The sequence below is a fragment of the Hyperolius riggenbachi genome, chromosome 2 (genome assembly GCF_040937935.1).
Source record: "Hyperolius riggenbachi isolate aHypRig1 chromosome 2, aHypRig1.pri, whole genome shotgun sequence".
NCBI classification, from domain to species: domain Eukaryota; kingdom Metazoa; phylum Chordata; class Amphibia; order Anura; family Hyperoliidae; genus Hyperolius; species Hyperolius riggenbachi.
Genome location: NC_090647.1, coordinates 441,357,336 through 441,378,736, shown reverse-complemented (window position 1 = coordinate 441,378,736; position 21,401 = coordinate 441,357,336). Strand labels below are relative to the sequence as shown.

General features: G+C 45.6%; 1 protein-coding gene across 1 annotated transcript in view; it reads left to right on the top strand.

The window, feature by feature from the left end:
- Positions 1-332: 332 nt before the first annotated feature.
- EIF1AX (eukaryotic translation initiation factor 1A X-linked) overlaps positions 333-21,401 on the top strand; it is a 48,019-nt gene continuing 26,950 nt past the window's right edge. The window contains exon 1 of the mRNA XM_068270006.1: positions 333-528. Coding sequence (XP_068126107.1) covers positions 513-528 — 16 coding nt within the window. The 5' untranslated portion in view covers positions 333-512. The remainder of the gene's footprint in view (positions 529-21,401) is intronic.

Genomic DNA, 21,401 nt, shown 5'->3' with positions numbered 1-21,401 from the left:
AAAGCTTTCATCAGACTGGTTCATCTGAGCTGAGGAACCAGTCCCACAAAGGCTTTTTATAAGCCGAAAGCTAAGTGTTTCCTCATCTCTAAGTTAGCCAATAAATGGTATAATCCTGATTCAAAACTCCTTGCAATATTTTTGACAGTCTCAAAACTTTTGGCCAGGACTGTAATGTAATGCAAAGTCCACTGCTGTCTTACTGTCTGTGTACGCCAGAATGTCTACAAATAAAGTTAATGGAAAAAAAAAGATGTTTTATCATTGGTTTACAGTTTTGTTGTTATATTATTGGCTAACACAGCTATCATCTCAAGCGACGTCACATTCCCTCTCCTCTGTTGCTTCCGGCGTGAGGACGCTCTTTTTTTTCACGGCTGGGCACGCCGGTTCCTTACGCACGCGGGAGCTCGAGTAGAGTGCACTAGTGTGATTATCAGGCGAACCGAGCAGAAGCCGTGTCACCGGAGACCTTTGCGTAACCCCCAGTCAGCCCGCCGCCAGCTCGCGCCATGCCGAAGAATAAAGGTGAGGAGGAGGAGGGGAGCCGGGCGGCCTGCTGTCCAGCGGGCCATGCAGTGTGGGTACACAGGGAGGGCTGTGGGTATAGGGAGAGGCATGGAGTGCGGCCAGCGCAACTACGTCATCATTCCTAGCTCGGTATCCTTGTTTACCACAACGCTGTATCTCGCAGTACTAACTCTTGTTCCCCTATATAGATAGGTGGGCAGAGAGGAGAAGTAACACCTTTTCAGTATAGGGCTTTTCCCCCTTAACAGGAAGTGGCAGTCATGTTGGCTAAACTAGAGGAATTCTTTTTATAGTGTTTACCAGAATCACAGGGTTAACGATTGCAGATGTTTAACCATTAAACTGTCAGGTAGCATTTTCTAACTGACCAGCCCTGTGCAAAATTCGGGTCCAGCACATATGAATTTTGCTAGATGCAAATAAAGTTCCTGTTAAATTTACAGGGCTGTGGAGCCAGTACAAAAATATTCTGACCCCTCAGTTTATAAAACCTCTGACTCCGGGTACCCAAAATGGCTCCGATACCTTAGTCTAATACTTACCAGGGCTGTGGATTTTGTACAAAAATCAACAGACTCCAACTCCCTAGTTTATGAAATAACCGACTCCCCAAATGACTTCAAATCTGACTCCACAGCCCTGTAAATGTAAGCCCTGACACAGTATGTAGCTCTCCTAAAAACGGAATAAGTATTCTTTAAAAGGGAAGCTTCCCTGATCCTATGTGACATTTTCACTGGCCAGAACCCTCTTTGCTTTGGCTACTATGCTCCCCTATATGCAGGGTCATGCCAACGCAGTGGCCGAATCTGCTTGGCCAAAAAACTAAACCTATGTGGAGTCGGTACAAAAATCTTCAGACAACTCAGTTCATGAAACTACTGACTCTGACTCCAGGTACCTAAAATTTCTCTGCTCCTTAGTCTTAGTAGGGCTGTGGAGTTGGTACAGAAATCATCATGACCTCTTCAAGCAAGGACCCTGAACACTCGAAGTATACACTGCCAATCACAGGGGAGCCACTGCGGAGAGATGAGTGCAGACTGCGGCCATGTGCCAGAACGGGCTTCTATGTGCCAGAACGCTGTATGGAGGGAGAAAGGAGCACCCTGGACATAGCAGACCCATTAGGGTGACTGCAGACTGCGGCTATGTGGCATGTCGGTCTGCTATATGCCAGTGCACTGCATGGAGAGAGGGAGGACCCCAGACATAGCAAGTGCAAACTGACGTTATATGTCAAGAACGCTGGAGGGGAAGTACTGATCATCAATAGACGTCGAAAGGAACAGGAAAATGTGTTAAGTTTAACTACACATTTAATTTGGAGCTGTTTTTGTTTAGGTGGATCCTGTTTGGTCTGACCCGCAACATTCTCATGGAGATTCTGCAGATTTAGTTGCACAATATTATGTTATCTCCCTTCTCAAAAGAATACCTCACATACCAACTGTGGGACCCTGATTATCCACTACCTTATTATCCCCCCCCCCCCCCCCAGTTCTTGGCCTTCAAACCTAGGTGCGTCTTATAGTCGGGAATGTCTTTTGGTTCGAAACATATGGTAGTTTAAAGAGGAGCTGTCAGCCATACTATCTCAGAAAAAAAAACCACATATATAAGTAGATAAATACTTGCTCTACTTACATAACATGTATATTGCACGGTCCACTTTTTGTACAGTCCAGTGATTTTTGTACAGTAAAAAGAGAAAATCCTTGGCATTTCCCATTTTAAGTGTGGCTATTTTGAAGCCAATTCTGATGTCATTTTCTTCCCTAAAGCCTCATACACATGAGGCACAAATGTCTGCAGTTGCAAGCAGACAACAGACAAAGCATCGACAGTTTGTCGCCAGGTCCCTCTGAGCGACAGCTGTACACAAGTAGCACAGAGGGACAGAGATGTGGCGGAAGCTGTCTGCGGAGGGTTCGTCCCCCTGCCGGATGTTCCCTTCACTGCCTGTTGTCTCTAGTCCGCAAACTCTGCATACACACGTCGGTACGCGTGGCTGACTAGGGACGGTTCTTGAGGCAGAAGTTGCCAGTGATTGAACCGTTCAATCGCTGAGCCGATAGAGGGACCTGGCAACAGTTCGTGGTGCACGCCTCAACCACACGTGCGAACTGTGCACCACGTGTAACAAGCTACAGTTGTGCCCCAAGAGTATGGGCCTTTAGTCTCCTCTGCCTGATTGTGTATGCATTGCCTGCCCTTCACTATAGAAAGTGCATTGTCTCAGCATGAGAAATATTGGCCAATCAGAGAGATAGGTGTGGGAGGGGAAAACAGGAGGGAAAGAGGCTTCAGCCAATCAGGCTGCATTAAAGCGGACCCAAACCAAACATTAATTCAAAATATTTAGTTGCACCACTCTGACACATACAAAGATAAACACTCCTTCAAGCCTATGAGCATTTCAGTGCATGCTTTTCACCCTTCTCTTTTCATAACTAGGGTTATACAGGTGGCAGCCATTAGCAATTCCTCCTTTGCCAGACACCTGCTACTCCACCAGTTTGCCGGTTTCTGTTTACACATCCAATCACTGAGTCCCCTCAACCTTGCTTGTAAATGCAAGTAATCAGAGGGAGTTTCTGATAAGCAGCAAGGCAGGGAAATAAACGGAAGAGGAGGAATATATTATATATAAAAAGAACTCCCAGCGTTCAACTCTTTGGCACTGTTTGGCACTAGGGCCAGTGCTCCTAAAGTATGTCATAACTCCAAACCATAACAGCAGAAAAAGTTTTGCAAGTTTTGAATGCAGGATTAGCATTTTTATCACTTAATACACCCAGACCAGTTGCTGTTGAAATTTGATTTTTTTTTTTTTATGGTGACAATACCGCTTTAACGAATCGTTCTGAAAGTGCAGGGGAAAGCGCTTGCGATTGTGCTGGCTATTTATGTGAACTAGGCCTTACTGTTAGAAGAAAACCAAATCCACACTGGTTATAACAGCTACAAATAATGGCTGCAGCACATTGGAATTGGAAAATAAAGAAGTTGTAGCGAAATGTGTAAACGTGAAATTTAGAGCCTACAGCAATAAACAGCACACTTGGTATTGGGAAAGCATTGTGTCTTTAGGGGGGGTTGGGCGTAGGTAGTGGTAGGTTAGAGTTAAGAGTGGTGCCCAAATTTCCGGACGCCCTTTTATTTTGGCTCCAATATTTTTCTTAATTTTTAGTAAAAAATGTGACAATAGATTATTTTTAAATCAAAATCTGAATGATCTGACATTTTAAGGAAATTGAATGGGAAAATTGATGTGTATGGGCACCTTAAAGAGACTGTACTAAAAAAGAAAAAAAGCCCTCTGAGGGATACTTACCTCGGGAGAGGGAAGCCTCAGGGTCCTCTGTAGCTTGTGGGAATCCAGCACTGGCTCCCCCGAAAGTCCCTTGACAAATTCTGACAAGTGTGCACTTGCGCGAGTAATATTTACCTACCGTGATCCTGCGCAGGCGCACTAGCGGCTCTTCGTTTGGCTATTTCCGCCTTACTCGATCGTATATGCTCTACTGCACAGGTGCAAAGGACTCACGTCTGCGCAGCATAGTGTATATGATCGTGTTCGGCTATTTCCGCCTTAAAGGACTTACGAGTCCAAATAACAGAAAAGTTCAGTACCTGAATTGAATTTGAATGCACGGAGGACGCCCTCCGTGCCGTTCCGCCGGGTGCCCGCAGTTTAATAGTGCCCCCGGGCCGCTCCCGACCCGGACTGTCCGGGTCGGGCTCTCCTGCCTCCACTGAAATGGTTGCCAGAGCTGGCTGTGCAGTCTGCATAGACAGGAGTGCGGCTGCGCAGCTCTAGGGCCTCCAACCTCCCCCCCCCCCCCCACGCTACAAGAGACAGCCTGTAGCTTGGATTGGGGGGGGGGGGCTAGAACTGCACAGCCGCACTCCCGTCTATGCGGACTATACAGCCGTGGGCAGCACCGGAGGCTATTTAAGTGGAGGCAGGAGAGCTCGACCCGGTGGTCGGGAGCGGCCCGGGGGCACTATTGATCTGCGGGGACCCGGCGGTTTGGCGCGGATGGCATCCTCCGTGCATTCAAATTCAATTCAGGTACTTTGTTATTTGGACTCGTAAGTCCTTTAACCATTTGCCGACCGCCCACTACCTATGGGCGTCTGCAAAGTGGCACCCCCAGGACCGCGTAACGCCGATCGGTGGCGGTACCTGGGGGACTGAATAGCTGGGGATCACGCGCATCTGCCGCAATTGGCTTCGCTGGCCCATTAGTGGCGCCGGCGGGTTGATAACCCCCGATCTGCCGCATAGAAACTGTATAATACGCTTTTGTAATGTATACAAAGTATATTATACAGGCTGCCTCCTGCCCTGGTGGTCCCAGTGATCCAGGGACCACCAGGGCAGGAGGCAGCCCCCCTAGTAAGCACCCAAGCACACTGATCCTGCCCCCCATCACCCCCTCAGACCACTGTTTCCCCCAATCACCCCCTGTCACTATCTGTCAACGCTATATTTTAGATGAGGTCCTAATCTGCCCCCTGGGGGCTCCTGATCACACACCCTCAGATACCCCCCCTACCCACGTGTACTGTATACATCTATTCTCCCCTGTAATCACCCACTGATCACCTGTCAATCACCCATCAATTACCCCTGTCACCACCTGTCACTGCGACCCATCAGATCAGACCCTAACCTGCCCCTTGCGGGCTCCTGATCACCCGCCCACACCCTCAGATTGCCCGCAGACCCGCCCTCAGATCATCTCCCAAGTGCATTGTTTACATCTGTTCTCCCCTCTAATCACCCATCAATCTCCCCCTGTCACCACCTGTCACTGCTACCCATCAGATCAGACCCTAATCTTCCCCCACACCCTCAGATCGCCCTCAGAACCCCCCCCCCCCCCCCGATCACGTCCCCAGTGCATTGCTTGCATCTGTTCTCCCCTCTAATCACCCATCAATCACCTCCTGTCACCCCCTAGCACACCTACCCATCAGATCAGGCCCTAATTTTCCTTGTGTGGGCTCCTGATCACTCGGCCAAACCCTCAGATCCTCCTCAAACCCACTTCCGATCACCTCCCCAGTGCATTGATTGCATCTATTCTCCCCTCTAATCACCCCCTGAGACACCCATCAATCACCTCCTGTCATCAGATCAGGCCCTAACCTTCCCCCTGCGGGCTTCTGATCACCCGCCCCACCGCAGTGACAGAATTTTTTTTTTTCTGATCACTGCTGGTCTCTACGACTTAATTGTGGATGAGACCAACCGTTATGCCACACAATACGCAACCGCCAATCCAAGAAGCTACCATGCCCATCCTTTTTTGTGGAAATTGCTCCGTTTCCGAACGTAACGTAACATTTTTTTGGGGCTTTCTCCTTAAAGAGAATCTGTAAGCATACCATTCTATTCATTATGTTCTTCTGGGCCCCTCTGTGCTGTTTCTGCCACTCTCTGCTGCAATCCTGGCTTGTAATTAACAGTTTTAGGCAGTGTTTACCAGTGTTTACAAACTAACCAGCTTGTGATAGGCTCACATAAGCAGAGTGTGTGAGTCATACAGAGCCTGCAGGGGGTGTGTATCGCTTCTATCCAATCACAAGCAGCCCTGCACATTCCACACATTCAAGCCTTAGCCCGACAGAGCCGACAGAAACAGATTAGATCATATAACAGAGATAACACAGCCACTGTGCAATTAGGAAAGGCTGCAGTAAGCCAGAGCACATTAGAACAGGCAAAGGAAGTTATAGGCTGGAAGAACTAAGGCTGAAAATTGTTACAGAGTCTCTTTAACATGGGTCTAGTCAAAGAATGTACGGTCTTATTGGTCTACACACCCAATACATCACATGCCCATGTTCTCTGCTGCCATGTCCAGGTCACGATTTAAGAGCATCCCGCGCTTCCTGCACTTCAGTGCCAATACAACCTGTCATCTAAGAGGCCACCCTGCTTATGACCGGTTCCACAAAATTCGCCCCCTCATAGACCACCTGTCATCAAAATTTGCAGATGCTTATACCCCTGTACAGTCATTTTGAGGCATTTGTTTTCCAGACTACTCCTTACGGTTTAGGGCCCCTAAAATGCCAGGGCAGTATAGGAACCCCACAAGAGATCCCATTTTAGAAAGAAGACACCCCAAGGTATTCCGTTAGGTGTATAATGAGTTCATAGATTTGTGAAAAAAAAAAAATCTATGAACTCATCATACACCTAACGGAATACCTTGGGGTGTCTTCTTTCTAAAATGGGGTCACTTGTGGGGTTCCTATACTGCCCTGGCATTTTGGGGGCCCTAAACCGTGAGGAGTAGTCTGGAAACGAAATTCCTCAAAATGACCTGTGAAATCCTAAGGGTACTCATAGGACTTTGGGCCCCTTAGCGCACCTAGGCTGCAAAAAAAGTGTCACGTGGTCAGGGCTGTGGAGTTGCAGTCGGGGCAATTTTGGGCACCCGCAGTTGGAGTCGGAGTCGTTGATTTCATAAACTGAGGAGTCGGGAGTCTTGAGTCGGATGATTTTTGTACAAAATCCACAGCCCTGTTAAGTATTAGGCTAAGGAGTCGAGGAGTCTGAGTCGGATCCATTTTGGGTACCCGGAGTCAGAGTTGGAGTCGTGGTTTCATAAACTGAGGAGTTGGAGTCAGAAGATTTTTGTCCCGACTCCACAGCCCTGCATGTGGTATCGCCGAACTCGGAAGTAGTATAATGTGTTTTGGGGTGTATTTTTACACATACAGATGCTGGGTGGGAGAAATATCTCTGTAAATAAACAATTGTGTGTGTAAATTTTTTAAAAAAATCGAATTTACAGAGATTTCTCCCACCCAGCATGGGTATGTGTAAAAATACACCCCAAATCACATTATACAATTTCTCCTGAGTACATGTGACACTTTTTTGCAGCCTAGGTGCGCTAACGGGCCCAAAGTCCTATGAGTACCTTTAGGCCTTACAGGGGTGCTTACAATTTAGCACCCCCAAAATACCAAATACCCCACAAATGACCCCATTTTGGAAAGTAGACGCCCCAAAGTATTCAGAGAGGGGCATGGTGAGTCCGTGGCAGATTTAATTATTATTATTTTTTTTTGGGGTCACAGTGTCATTTTCTGCTAGCCTGTGACAAAAAATAAAATCTTCTATGAACTCGCCATGCCTCTCAGTGAATATTTTGGGATGTCTTCTTTCCAAAATGGGGTCATTTGGGGGGCATTTATACTATCCTGGAATTTTAGCACCTCATGAAACATGACAGGTGCTCAGAAAAGTCAGAGATGCTTCAAAATGGGAAAATTCACTTTTTGCACCATAGTTTGTAAACGCTATAACTTTTACTCAAACCAATAAATATACACTTATTGGATTTTTTTTTTTTTATCAAAGACATGTAGCACAATACATTTGGACAAAAATGTTATATAGAAATTTATTTGAAAAATGTCAGCACAGAAAGTATTCTAAAAATAAAAATCATTTTTTGTCAAAATTCGTCTTTTTTTTGATTGAATATAATAAAAACTAAAAATCACAGCAGCAATCATATAGCACCAAAAGAAAGCTGTTTTAGTGACAAGAAAAGGAGGTAAAATTCATTTAGGTGGTAGGTTGTATGACCGAGCAATAAACCGTTAAAGCTGCAGTGGTCTGAATGGAAAAGTGTCTAGTCCTTAAAGAGAGTCTGAAGCGAGAATAAATCTCGCTTCAGACCTCATAAATAGCAGGGGCATGTGTGCCCCTGCTAAAACGCCGCTATAGCGCGGCTTAACGGGGGTCCCTTCACCCCCAAATCCCCCTCGATACACCCGGGGAGCGCTTCCTGGTTGGGGCAGGGCTAACCGCCGCAGCCCTGCCCCACGCGCGTCTGTCAGCGCGTATCTCCGCCTCTCCCCCGCCCCTCTCAGTCTTCCTTCACTGAGAGGGGCGGGGGAGAGGCGGCGATGCGCCGCTGACAGACGCGACTGGAGGCAGGGCTGCAGCCGTTAGCCCTGCCTCCAGGAAGAGACAGCCAGCGACCTTTTCACGACACACTTTTGCAAGGGGTGGGTTGGGGGTGAAGGGACCCCCGTTTAGCCGCGGGATAGCGGCGTTTTAGCAGGGGCACACGTGCCCCTGCTATTTATGAGCTCTGAAGCGAGATTTATTCTCGCTTCAGAGTCTCTTTAAGGGGTTTTAAGACTGCAGTCCTTAAAGCGGATCCGAGATGAAAAACTAACTATAACAAGTAACTTAAAGGAAACCTGAAGTGAGCAGGATATGGAGACATTGCACATTGCCTTGCTGTCCGGATGATCCTCTACCTCTAATACTTTTAGCCATAGACCCTAAAGCAGTGATGGCGAATCTTTTGTAGGCCGAGTGCCCAAACTGCACCCCAAAATCCACCTATTTATCACAGAGTGCCAACACGGCAATTTATACTGAAAACTGGTTTTAGTTAAGAAAAATCTACTCATACATTAAAGGCCACTCTACATTTAAAATGCAGCAATTACCCCCACATATGAAAAGCAGCAAATGCAGCGCATTTAAAATGCACCAATCATCTCAAATATGAAATGAAGCTATTACCCAACATTTAAACTGCATAAATCACTGTCACAAAAGAAACAAAAGCAATTCCCCCACATTTAAAATGTATCCATAAGCTCCAAATGAAATGCAGCAATCACTCGAAATTTAAAATGCATCAATTGCCCCAACAAAATGCAGCGATTACCCCACCCTGGCAGCCAGTTTTTCCCCCTTATGAATGCCATGCTGGCTGAAACTATCTTGGACCTCAGGAGGTAGATAGCTGCAGCTGGGTGGGAAGATAAGTAGGGAGGGTAAGTAGCTGCGTCTGGGAGATAGGGAGGGTAGGTATAGAGATAAGCTAAAAATAACCTCCCATTCCAGGTCCAGACTTAGGCCACATACACACATCAGACCATAGTCTTTTGAAAATGAAAGATCACAGACCAATCTTACCACCCTTCATGTAGTATGAGAGCCATACTCTACACAGTCTTTTCTATGGAGCTGAACTCCACATCAGAAAAACATCTTTGTAAGATGTTGCACACACAGATGCTGTACAGACACAAAAGATCAGTATCTGCAAAAGATCTGTTCCTGCCAAAAATCCATTCCTGCAAATTGCAATGATAGTCTGAGATCTGCAGATCATCATACACACATGATTTAACTGACATTCATCTGCAGATCAGATCCACCAGGATGGATTTTCAGATCTGCAGATGATTGCTTGATCTGCAGTTGAATGTCAGTTAAATCATGTGTGTATGATGATCTGCAGATCTCATAGACTATCATTGCAATTTGCAGGAATGGATTTTTGGCAGGAACAGATCTTTTGCAGATACTGATCTTTTGTGTCTGTACAGCATCTGTGTGTGCAACATCTTGCAAAGATTTTTTTCTGATGTGGAGTTCAGCTCCATAGAAAAGACTGTGTAGAGTATGGCTCTCATACTACATGAAGGGTGGTAAGATTGGTCTGTGATCTTTCATTTTCCAAAGACTATAGTCTGATGTGTGTATGAGCCTTTAGCCTTTTCACTGTCCTATCTTTAGTACTGGTTGGGGGAGGTGGGTGGTGCTGTCTTGGGTGGGAAAGAGAGAGGGAGGACCAGCTAGGTGCTGGCTTGGGTGGTTTGGGTTGGATGCTGGTTGGGTTGTGTGCTGGTCTTTGGGCTGGGTGTTGTGTGCTGGGGACTGTGCATGGTGCTAGCTGGGCGCTGGTCTTGGTGGTGTGGGCTGGGTGCTGGGCTGTCTCTGACATGGGTGCTGTGCTGGGCTCTGGTCTGTGTGCTGGCTGCTATACAGGATGCTAGGCTCTGGGCTGGCTATGCTGGGTGCTGGGCTGGGTGCTGGCTGTCCAGGGTGCTGTGCTGAGCTCTGGTCTGTGTGCTCTGTGCTGGGCTCAAGGCTGGGTGCTATACAGGGTGCAGGGCTGGCAATGTTGGGTGGTGTGCTGGCTGCTGTGCTGTCTCTGGGTTAGGTACTGACTGTTGTGCTGGGCTAGCTCTGGGTGCTGTGTGCTGGCTGTCCAGTGTGCTGTACTCAGGGCTGTGTGCTGGGCACTGTCTCTGTGTACTGGTTGTTGTGCTGGGCTTCTGTTTTAGGTGCTGCCTGGTCTGGGTGCTGCGCTGGGTGGTAAGGCTGGTTGCTGTACTCACAGACCTCAGATCAACGGCTAACGCAGAGACAGAGCGCACACTTCCTGCCCGTTGCGCTTCACATGCAGAAGGTGACCAATGACATCACTTCCACATGTGACGTGCACCTGTCAAGGTAGAAAATATGTGCCCTCTGTCTTTCTCTGGTCGCCGCAGATCTGTGTTTTGAGGGATGTGCGGGCAGGGTGTCTGTCGAGGAGTTGGAGCAATTTCGGGTACTTGGAGTTGGAGTCGGTTTCATAAATTTAGGAGTTGGATGATTTTTGTACCGACTCCACAGCTCTGTATGCGGGGAGTGAGTTCGGGGGACTGAAAGGCAGAAGTGGCAGAGGGCAGACCATTAGTGGTTGCGACCGGTGACTCGCCTTAAAGTGGACCTGAACTCTTGCACATGTCAGAAGGAAGGCATAGAGAAATGCACTTTGTATGTATTTAGAGAGTTTAGCCGGTCTCATTCCCCCTAATTTGTGACTAATCTCAAGTTGTAATTTGATCTCTCAGCTGAGTCAGGTGGCTGCCATGGCAGAGCAGCTAATTTGTAAACACAGATTAACAATATGTCTGCTTCAATGAGAGCAGGAAGTAGACACACTGCAGGATTTGTATCAGCTGTAACATAGAAATGTCTTTGTTTAAAGCGAACCTTAACCCATTCAGGTTCCGTCGCTTTCACGTGAGAAATGTTCACCTCCCATTCATTAGCCTTTAACTTTATCACTACTTATCACAATGCACTGATCTATATCTTGTTTTTACCGCCACCAATTAGGCTTTCTTTGGGGGGTACATTTTGCTAAGAGCCACTTTACTGTAAATGCATTTTAACAGGAAGAATAAGAAAAAAAATGGAAAAATGCATTATTTCTCAGTTTTTAGCCATTATAGTTTTAAAATAATACATGCCTCCATAATTAAAACTCACGTATTGTATTTGCCCATATGTCCTGGTTATTACACCGTTAAAATTATGTCCCTATCACAATGTATGGCGACAATATTTTATTTGGAAATAAAGGTGCATTTTTTTCCATTTTGCATCTATCACTATTTACAAGTTTAAAATAAAAAAAAATATAGAAATATTTCATCTTTACATTGATATTTAAAAAGTTTAGACCCTTAGGTAAATATTTACATGTTTGTTTGTTTTTATTGTAATGGTTTTTTTTTTTTTTATAGTAAACATTTTATTTGGGTAGTTTTGGGAGGGTGGGATGTAAACAATAGATTTATAATGTAAATGTGTGTTAATTTGTATTTTTTTTTTTTTCTTACAGGTGTAGTATTACTTTTTGGCCACAAGATGGCGGCCATGAGTTTGTTTACATGACGTCACTCTAAGCGTAGCACGCGCTTAGAGTGACTTATCGGAGAGGGAACGGCCAGAAAAGGCGCAGCTTCCGAGAGAAGCTGTCGCTTTTTCAGCGGGGGAGAGGAATCAATGATCGGGCACCATAGCCCCATACATTGATTCCCTGGCTACCGAATCCGCGGCCGGGTGTGCGCGTGCACGATCGACAGCGGGAGCGCGCGGCAGCGCGCATGGTTCCTGGACGTAGAAACTACGTCCAGGAACCAAAATAGGTTAAAGAGACTCAGTAACAAAATTTTCAGCCTCAGTTCTTCTATCCTATACGTTCCTTTGCCTGTTCTAATGTGCTCTGGCTTAATCCTAATTGCACAGTGGCTGTTATCTCTGTTATATGATCTAATCTGTTTCCTTCTGTTGGCTCTGTCAGGCTAAAGCTGGCCACTAACGGTCCAATTTGTAGCGAAAAATCGTTCGAGCGATCAGAAATTCTGATCGAATTGGTTGTAAATAATCTCCATTGGTGGACACAATTGATTATGAACGAGTGAAAAAAATGTCGCCCGAATGAATTTTCATCGAATTAAAATTTTGGATTTTCTTCTTGGTGGTCATGATAGATAGGAAGCAAAGATTGGTTAGTTGATGGTGTAGTGAACGATTTTTCGTCCGATCAGAATTTCTGATCGCTCAAACGATTTTTCACTAGAAATTGGACCATTAGTGACCACCTTAAGGCTTGTATGTGTGGAATGTGCAGGGCTGCTTGTGATTGGATAGAAGCGATACACACCTTCTGCAGGCTCTGTATGAGGGCCTGTTTCCACTACACGCAGATTCTGCATGAAGGATCGAGAGGCTCCCCATGCTACATGATTTCTGTCATTTCGCACTGTATTGGCCTGAGGAAGCAGGCTCAGACCCGCGAAACGCGTTGCCTGTGCTCAAATAAAAATCTTTTGTAAGTTTACAGAGATTTCGTCATTGAGGTAAGATGCCTCATTTTTCTTTTTCGTTTTTAAACTGGTTTTAAAAGCTTTTATTCAAATCAGGGCGCCTCTTTCCCTTATTGTGCATAGTTATACCCCCGTACATGTTTGTCCGAGGGGTGGTGACAGAACACCTGTTGTTTTACCACGGTTAATGTTTTGTCCATCCTTTTTCATCTAAGAGAGCGACCGCAACCAGGTCCGTCCAGGACCATCCCGAGTGGAGTCGGGTTTATGGTCTCCACCTGCTTCCTGTGGTCGGTTGCCCCTTGCAACCCTCCTTTGTGAGTAGCCCTTTTAATCAATTGATTTCTCCACACACCTATTATTGACATACTGCACTATTGGGCTCCCTTTTTTGTCTCCTGTATTTTTTTCCATAGGGTGCCAAGACACCTCAACCACGTCTGCATGCAGAAAACTGACTCCAATGAATGTCTATGGGCCTGTTTCCACTGAACGCAATTTTTCTGATGCAGATTTCCCATAGGCATTCATTGGAGTCAGTTTTCAGCGTGCAGAATCTGCGTGTAGTGGAAACAGGCCCTTACTCACACACTCTGCTTATGTGAGCCTATCACAAGCTGGTTAGTTTGTTTGTAAACACTGCCTAAAACTGTTAATTACAAGCCAGGATTGCAGCAGAGAGTGGCAGAAACAGCACAGAGGGGCCCAGGAGAACATAATGAATAGAATGGTATGCTTTTTGCTGTAAAAATATTAGAGTACAGATTCTATTTAAAGAGTAACTATTACGCTGCAAAAGCTAATTTAAACCTCTAGTCTCCTGTGTTAAACAGTTTAGAAGGAAGCCAAAAAAGGCAATACTGAAGTTAAAAATCTCTCTTACTTTGTTGTTTCCTGAATAGCAATCCTCTTTATTCCCAAGCTCCTAAGGAGGCTGCAGGCCGCTTAACAGATACTGCAGAGCATGCTGGGACTGCTTCTCCCTACTGCACTCCCTTGGTCCTCCCCTTCATTTCCCTATCCCGCCCTAAGGCTGCTTTCACAGTGGGAAGTTACAGGCTCATGTTACAGCAGCTTGTAACTTGCAGCCCAACTCACAGCACTGAAAAATCAATGTGCTGTTCACAGTGCACATGTTGCTTAGAGTATACTGCAGGAGTCCCATATTGTTCCTAGCCACATGGCTAATTAATATTCACTGCACAGTAGTGTTGTCGGGATCATGAACCATTAGGATCTTTGATCCGGATCTTTTTTGTGAGTCGAATCATCCGAGATTTGATTCACAGTGGATGTCTGGAAGAAACAGGAACTGCAGCTTCTCTCACTCTGCTGCAAATGGTTCAAAGATCCGGATCTTTTCAATTATCCGATTCCAATCAGAGTGACAGACAATATGCACCTAGACCAGAGACTGGTGGGAGTGTCTGAGGTGTTTCTTTCAATCCCTCCCCCCCCAGCAAATTGGGTTGCTCCGCAAGTGTGTGTGCGCTCCATCCCCCACTGTTTACCTGTACCACGTGACACGGCGCATGTAGTGGTGTCAAATGGTTTAGGCGCTCATGGTGAAAATTCTTAAAAGACGCTGTACATAGGTGGTGAAGAGTTGCGCTGGCGTGACAGGTGAGCATGCAACACTCTGGCTGATGGGGGTACACATACATGTGGGGGATTATTCCACCAGGATACTGCGCTCAGAACTTCATTAGATCCTTATTCCAGAGATGTCACTCGGAAAAAACAAAAGACCATAGCATAATACTGTTTTAAATGGTGTTCTCTCTTTCCACAACACTCAGTGCTGCAAACATCTGTGTATACATCCACCAGACTATGTAGGGTCTCACAGGTCCTCACCATATACTGTGGCTGCCAGATCAGACAGCAGCAATCGCCTCAAACCAACACCAAGTGTAAACTCTCCTTCAGTGTTACCAAGTGTCCCAGCACCAACATATGTGAACTCTCACCTTCTCGCAATGCCGTCTAGATTATAAGACAGCATATGCGCCTGTTTGTTATCCCTTCAGTGGCAAACTCTCAGCAGATGGATCCTCATCAGAGCAACTGTGTTCATAACACCTAGCAAACTGAAGAGCCTCTCATAGCATAAAACCGTATTTTATTTTAAAAGATTAAAAAGTAGTGCACTCACATGTTCCAAGTATTTACACGCATAGTATAAAATCAAAACTCCTCCACGCCAGCTCTCCACACCCTTAGCTGGGCGGAGCTAAGGGTGTGGAGAGCTGGCGTGGAGGAGTTTTGATTTTATACTATGCGTGTAAATACTTGGAACATGTGAGTGCACTACTTTTTAATCTTTTAAAATAAAATACGGTTTTATGCTATGAGAGGCTCTTCAGTTTGCTAGGTGTTATGAACACAGTTGCTCTGATGAGGATCCATCTGCTGAGAGTTTGCCACTGAAGGGATAACAAACAGGCGCATATGCTGTCTTATAATCTGGACGGCATTGCGAGAAGGTGAGAGTTCACATATGTTGGTGCTGGGACACTTGGTAACACTGAAGGAGAGTTTACACTTGGTGTTGGTTTGAGGCGATTGCTGCTGTCTGTGATCTGGCAGCCACAGTATATGGTGAGGACCTGTGAGACCCTACATCGTCTGGTGGATGTATACACAGATGTTTGCAGCACTGAGTGTTGTGGAAAGAGGGAACACCATTTAAAACAGTATTATGCTATGGTCTTTTGTTTTTTTCCGAGTGACATCTCTGGAATAAGGATCTAATGAAGTTGTGAGCGCAGTATCCTGGTGGAATAATCGGATTACATTGTATGCTTGATGACTGATGCTGCGATCCAAAGGACTATCTTTTAGCTAAGTAAAAGGACTAAAAATCACTAATATTGGGACATTTGTGAGTGAGCGCACAGATACATTGTATATTGTCAATACATGTGGGGGAGACCACCTGGGGGTCCATTACTGCCCTGCACTTGATTGAGCCTTTGGGAGGTTTCCAGCATGCCTAATTGATCCTTTTGATTTATTTTGACCAGAAATTGGTCAAAACTATTGATCAGGTGGCCATGTTGCAGCATTGATATTTGCCAGATTCAGCAGAATTGGCTGGATATCGATCACAAAAATCAAGTAATGTATGGGCACCCTAAGTGAACTGCAGAGGATGGTGCTGTATAAATATTAACATGTTTTGCGATTGTATGTACTTTGGATGATTAGGTGGGTGGGAGGTCTTATCCTGGTTGATAATACCTCAATGTTTCCTTATAATGCTGTTTACTTTAAGTCCAATAAAACGTTAATTTTTTTATTCACCATGTCCCCACAGCAATAGCAAACACTTGGTCAAAGTTCATTGCTTAGACCAGTTGCTGTTGAAATTTAATTTTTATGGTGACAATACTGCTTTAAAGGACGACTGTATCGTGGAGGTATGTGGAGGCTGTCCTATTTATTTCGGAGTCTGAGTTGTGGAGTCGTAGCAATTTTGGGTACCTGGAGTCGGAGCCAGGAAAAAAATGCTCCCGACTCCTAATGAATTTAAACTGTAATTAAAATAGAAAATATTATAAAATGCTCTTTCTCAGAAAAGTCGTCATAAATAATTTATATACACAGTAATAGCTCTTAGTCCACAAAAATGAAATAAACCAATCAAATAGTTACTTGTGTTGCTTCAATAAAGCAGTCCCTGTATTTTTAAAGTCAGATATACATATCTCATTGTGACTGCATATATGATGTGTACACAGGAATCGCTTATATATACTAAATAACATCTATGCTGTAAGAATAAAGCCTGATGTGTAGCTGTGTCACTATTAGAGATGGTCATTGAGATGCAAAGAATTCTGTATTCATGCTGGTTTATGAAAATGTATGCACTCTCTTTGCTCATGAAATCAAATAATTTGATATGTTAAAATTTGGTTTGACTACGAATTAAAGGTTACCTGAGATGGATGAAAAGAAAAGTTTTTTAGGGCCCGTTTCCACTATCACGAATCCGCATGCGTTGTCCGCATGCGGATTCGCACAGCCAATACAAATGGATGGGCCTGTTTCCACTTGTCAGTTTTGCTGTGCGTTTTTCTGTGCAGGATTTTTGTGCACGGCAGAGCCCTCAGAATTCGCCTGCGTGTGGAATGCAGGCGAATCGCACACAGTGTATTTAATAGGGAAATCGCATGCGTTTTCCCCATGCGTTTTTTTGCCGCGAATTCGCATAGGTACCAATGTAAATTCACACAGGCAGTGACATGGTTAAAATCGCATATACCCTCACCTATGCGAATTCGCGGCAAAAAACGCATCATCAGCGGTGGAATCCAGCCGATTCCGCACCGCAATAGTAGAAACGAGCCCTTATACATACCTGGAGCTTCCTCCAGCCCCCTTCAGGCCAATCAGTCCCTTGCTGTCCACCACCACCATCTGGATCTTCTGCTGAGTCCTGGTAATTCAGCCAGGAGCGATCTGCACCTGCGCAATAGTGCTGTGCAGGTGTAGTACGCTCCCGGTGGCGGAGTGTTTGCAAGTGCACTACGCCCGTCTGGCTCAAGTACCTGGACCCATAGCAGAAGATCCAGGTGGCGGAGGAGGACAGCGAGGTACTGATTGGCCTGAAGGGGGCTGGAGGAAGCCCCAGGTATGTATTAAACGTTAATTTCATCTCTCAGGTCTACTTTAAATTACACAGTTGTGCACATTGAAGACAGGTGTTGTCTATCACCCATAAACCTGGTTCAGATTGTACATGAAGAATGTGTAATAGAGGAAGGAACCCCTCAGTCTCCTGCCAAGTACCTGCACATCACTCTTACATGTGCCCACAGTTACCTTGCCTAGGGCCTGACAGATGTTGTATTATGACCACCAGTAAAGCCCCCCCCCCCCCCACAGACTGTAGGTAAGCTGTAGCACAGGTCTTCCAACCTCCCAGAGCATTCACCAAGGAGATAACAAGGGGCTCCACTATCCCTAAGATGGGATAGCTCACACTGGCATCTCACTGTGCTAAATGATGGGCTGGGGCATTTGTCATCTAAGCGCTGTCCATTCAAGTGAATGGACAGTGCTGGTGCAATCGTTCACTGACAAGTTTTTTTTTTTTTCCCCGCCGTTTCAGATGCACTTGAAAGCTATATGCAGCATCAGCAGCACCTCTGTATTCCCCTTAAGGGGTTAAAAACTTTGCACACAGGATGCTGATGATGGCTGCCAACTGCAGGGCTGTGGAGTCGGTCCAAAAATCCACCGACTAAGACTCCTCAGTTTAGAATTCCACCGACTCTGACTCCGACTCCTCTAATTTGCATATTACAATTTTGTTGGTTAAGTGTGTAACGTGAAATTCATCTCTTAACTGCCAACGCTTAGGAATTTTACAAGACAACTGAAGTGAGAAGGATATGTAGACTACTATATTTATTCCCTTTAGACTAAAACTAGTCCTTGGTAAGAGTACTTGTAAAGGGTACAGACCGGAAAAAAGAACATCTATCAGGCCCTAGGCAATGTAACTGTGGGTACATGTAAGAATGATGTGAAGGTACTCTGCAGGGGAATGAGGAGATTCTTCCTCTATTACACATTCTTCATGCGCAATCTGAACCAGGTTTATGGGTGATAGACAACACCTCTGTGTTCAATGTGCACAACATTCTCAGTGGATTCCCTGCAGCTCTGTGGGGAGAGCATATGTAGAGTATAGTACTACTGTGTAACAAAGTAAACCTGAGACAGATGAAATTAAAGTTTTATACATACCTGGGGATTCCTCCAGCCCCCTTCAGGCTAATCAGTCCCTCGCTGTCCTCCTCCGCCACCTGGATCTTCTGCTATGAGTCCAGGTACTTGAGCCAGTCTGGTGTAGTGCGCATGCACACACTCCGCCGCCAGGAGCATACTACACCTGCGCAGCACTATTGTGCAGGTGCAGAACGCTCCTGGCTGTGAAAGCGGCACGTAGCCAGACTGCTCTGACTGGCTGAATTACCTGGACTCATAGCAGAAGATCCAGGTGGTGGAGGATGACAGCGAGGGACCGAATGTCCTAAAGGGGGCTGGAGGAAGCCCCAGGTATGTATAAAGCTTTTCTTTTAATTCCTCAGGTACCCTTTAATTCATAGTCACCAAACCAAATTTTAACAACATATCAAATTATTTGATTTCATGAGCAAAGAGAGCACATACATTTGCATAAACCAGCATCAATTATTATTATTATTATTATTATTATTTAGTATTTACCGTATTTTTCGGAATATAAGACGCTCCGGCATATAAGACGCACCTAGATTTAGAGGGCAAAAATCAGGAAAAAAAAAAATAAACTAAACCTAGGTGCGTCTATGGTGCAGGGGCTTCTTATGGACCTCTAACTCCCCCAAAACTGTCTTTATCTAAGCTACACTGCCCATCTATACTAACACCTGCTACACTACACTTCACTTTACCCCTGCTGCCCCCATCAACTACACATTACTTCACTAACCCCTACTACAACTACACTACACTACACTACAGTATACTACACTTCCCTCACTAACATCTGCAGCCAAACCAAACTACACTACACTTCACTAAGTAACCCCTTCAGCCAACCCAAACACTACACTACACCCCTGCTGCATCTCACCTGATCCTGTCGCCGCGATCCTCCCCTCCTCCATCTGCCTGTCATCACCCGAGAGTCGCAGCAGCCGTCATCTGAGGGTCCCATTAGGTGTCATCAGAGGGTCCAGCAATCCCATCCAGTATCCCCGCTCTTTAAGTGTCCAGGTTGCCGGATCCTCTTCGCTGCAGTCATGCTTGTATGCAGCCCCGGGGTGATCACGCGGTGATTACGCGCTGCCGGGGCCGCCTTCCTCCATAGTTACAGCGTCCTCTTCTTAGATACAGTGCCCCGTTCTGCGTGACGAGCGGCGCACGTGCGCCTGACGTCATGCGTGACCCCGGCGCACATGCGCCGCTCGTCACACAGAAGGGGGCACTGTATCTAAGAAGAGGACGCCGTAAGTATGGAGGAAGGCGGCCCCGGCAGCGCGTAATCACCGCGAGCCTGCATACAAGCATGACTGCAGTGAAGAGGAGCCGGCGACTTGGACACTTAAAGAGCGGGGATCAGTCGGGGATACTGGATGGGATTGCTGGACCCTCTGATGACGGCTGCTGCGACATTGGATGACGGCGGATAGACGAAGGAGGCTAGGATCGCGGCGGCAGGATCCGGTAAGTATGTTATGGAGCGAAAATACCGTACCTTTGGAATATAAGACGCACCCACTTTTTCCCCCCAGTTTTGGGGAAGAAAAAGTGCGTCTTCCGAAAAATACGGTATATAGCGCCGACATATTACGCAGCGCTGTACAGTGTGTATATATATATATATATATATATATATATATATATATATATATATATATATATATATATATCTATATCTCTATATCTATATATCTATATATCTCTCTCTATCTCTCTATCTCTCTATCTCTCTATCTCTCTATCTCTCTATCTCTCTATCTCTCTATCTCTCTATCTCTCTATCTCTCTATCTCTCTATCTCTCTATCTCTCTATCTCTCTATCTCTCTATCTCTCTATCTCTCTATCTCTCTATCTCTCTATCTCTCTATCTATCTCTATCTATCTATCTCTATCTCTATCTCTATCTCTATCTCTATCTCTATCTCTATCTCTATCTCTATCTCTATCTCTATCTCTATCTCTATCTCTATCTCTATCTCTATCTCTATCTCTATCTCTATCTCTATCTCTATCTCTATCTCTATCTCTATCGCTCACAATCTAATCTCTAACATTGCCATATGTCTATATTATGTAGTGTAAGTACTGTAGTCTAGGGCCAATTTAGGGGGAGCCAATTAACTTATCCGTATGTTTTTGGAATGTGGGAGGAAACCGGAGTGCCCGGAGGAAACCCACGCAGACACGGAGAGAACATACAAACTCTTTGCAGATAGTGCCCTGGCTGGGATTCAAACCAGGGACCCAGCGCTGCAAGGCGAGAGAGCTAACCACTACGCCACCGTGCTGCCCCTCAATGCAGAATTATTTCCATCTCATTGACCATCTCTATTAGTGACAAGGCTACACATCAGGCTTTATACTTACAGCATAGCTGTTTCGTATATATGAGATTCCTGTGTACACATCATATATACTGTACAGTCACAATTAGATATGTATATCTGACTTTAAAAATACGGGGACTGCTTTATTGAAGCACCACAAGTACCGTATATACTCGTGTATAAGCCGAGATTTTGGTACCAAAAAAGTGGTCCCAAAGTGGGGGTCTCGGCTTATACACGCGTCAATAACTTTGTACTGCCCCTCCAACATATGAAGAGAACCTGTGCCCGCTTCCCCCAAGTGGCCGCTCCTCCGGTTTGCAGCTTTCCG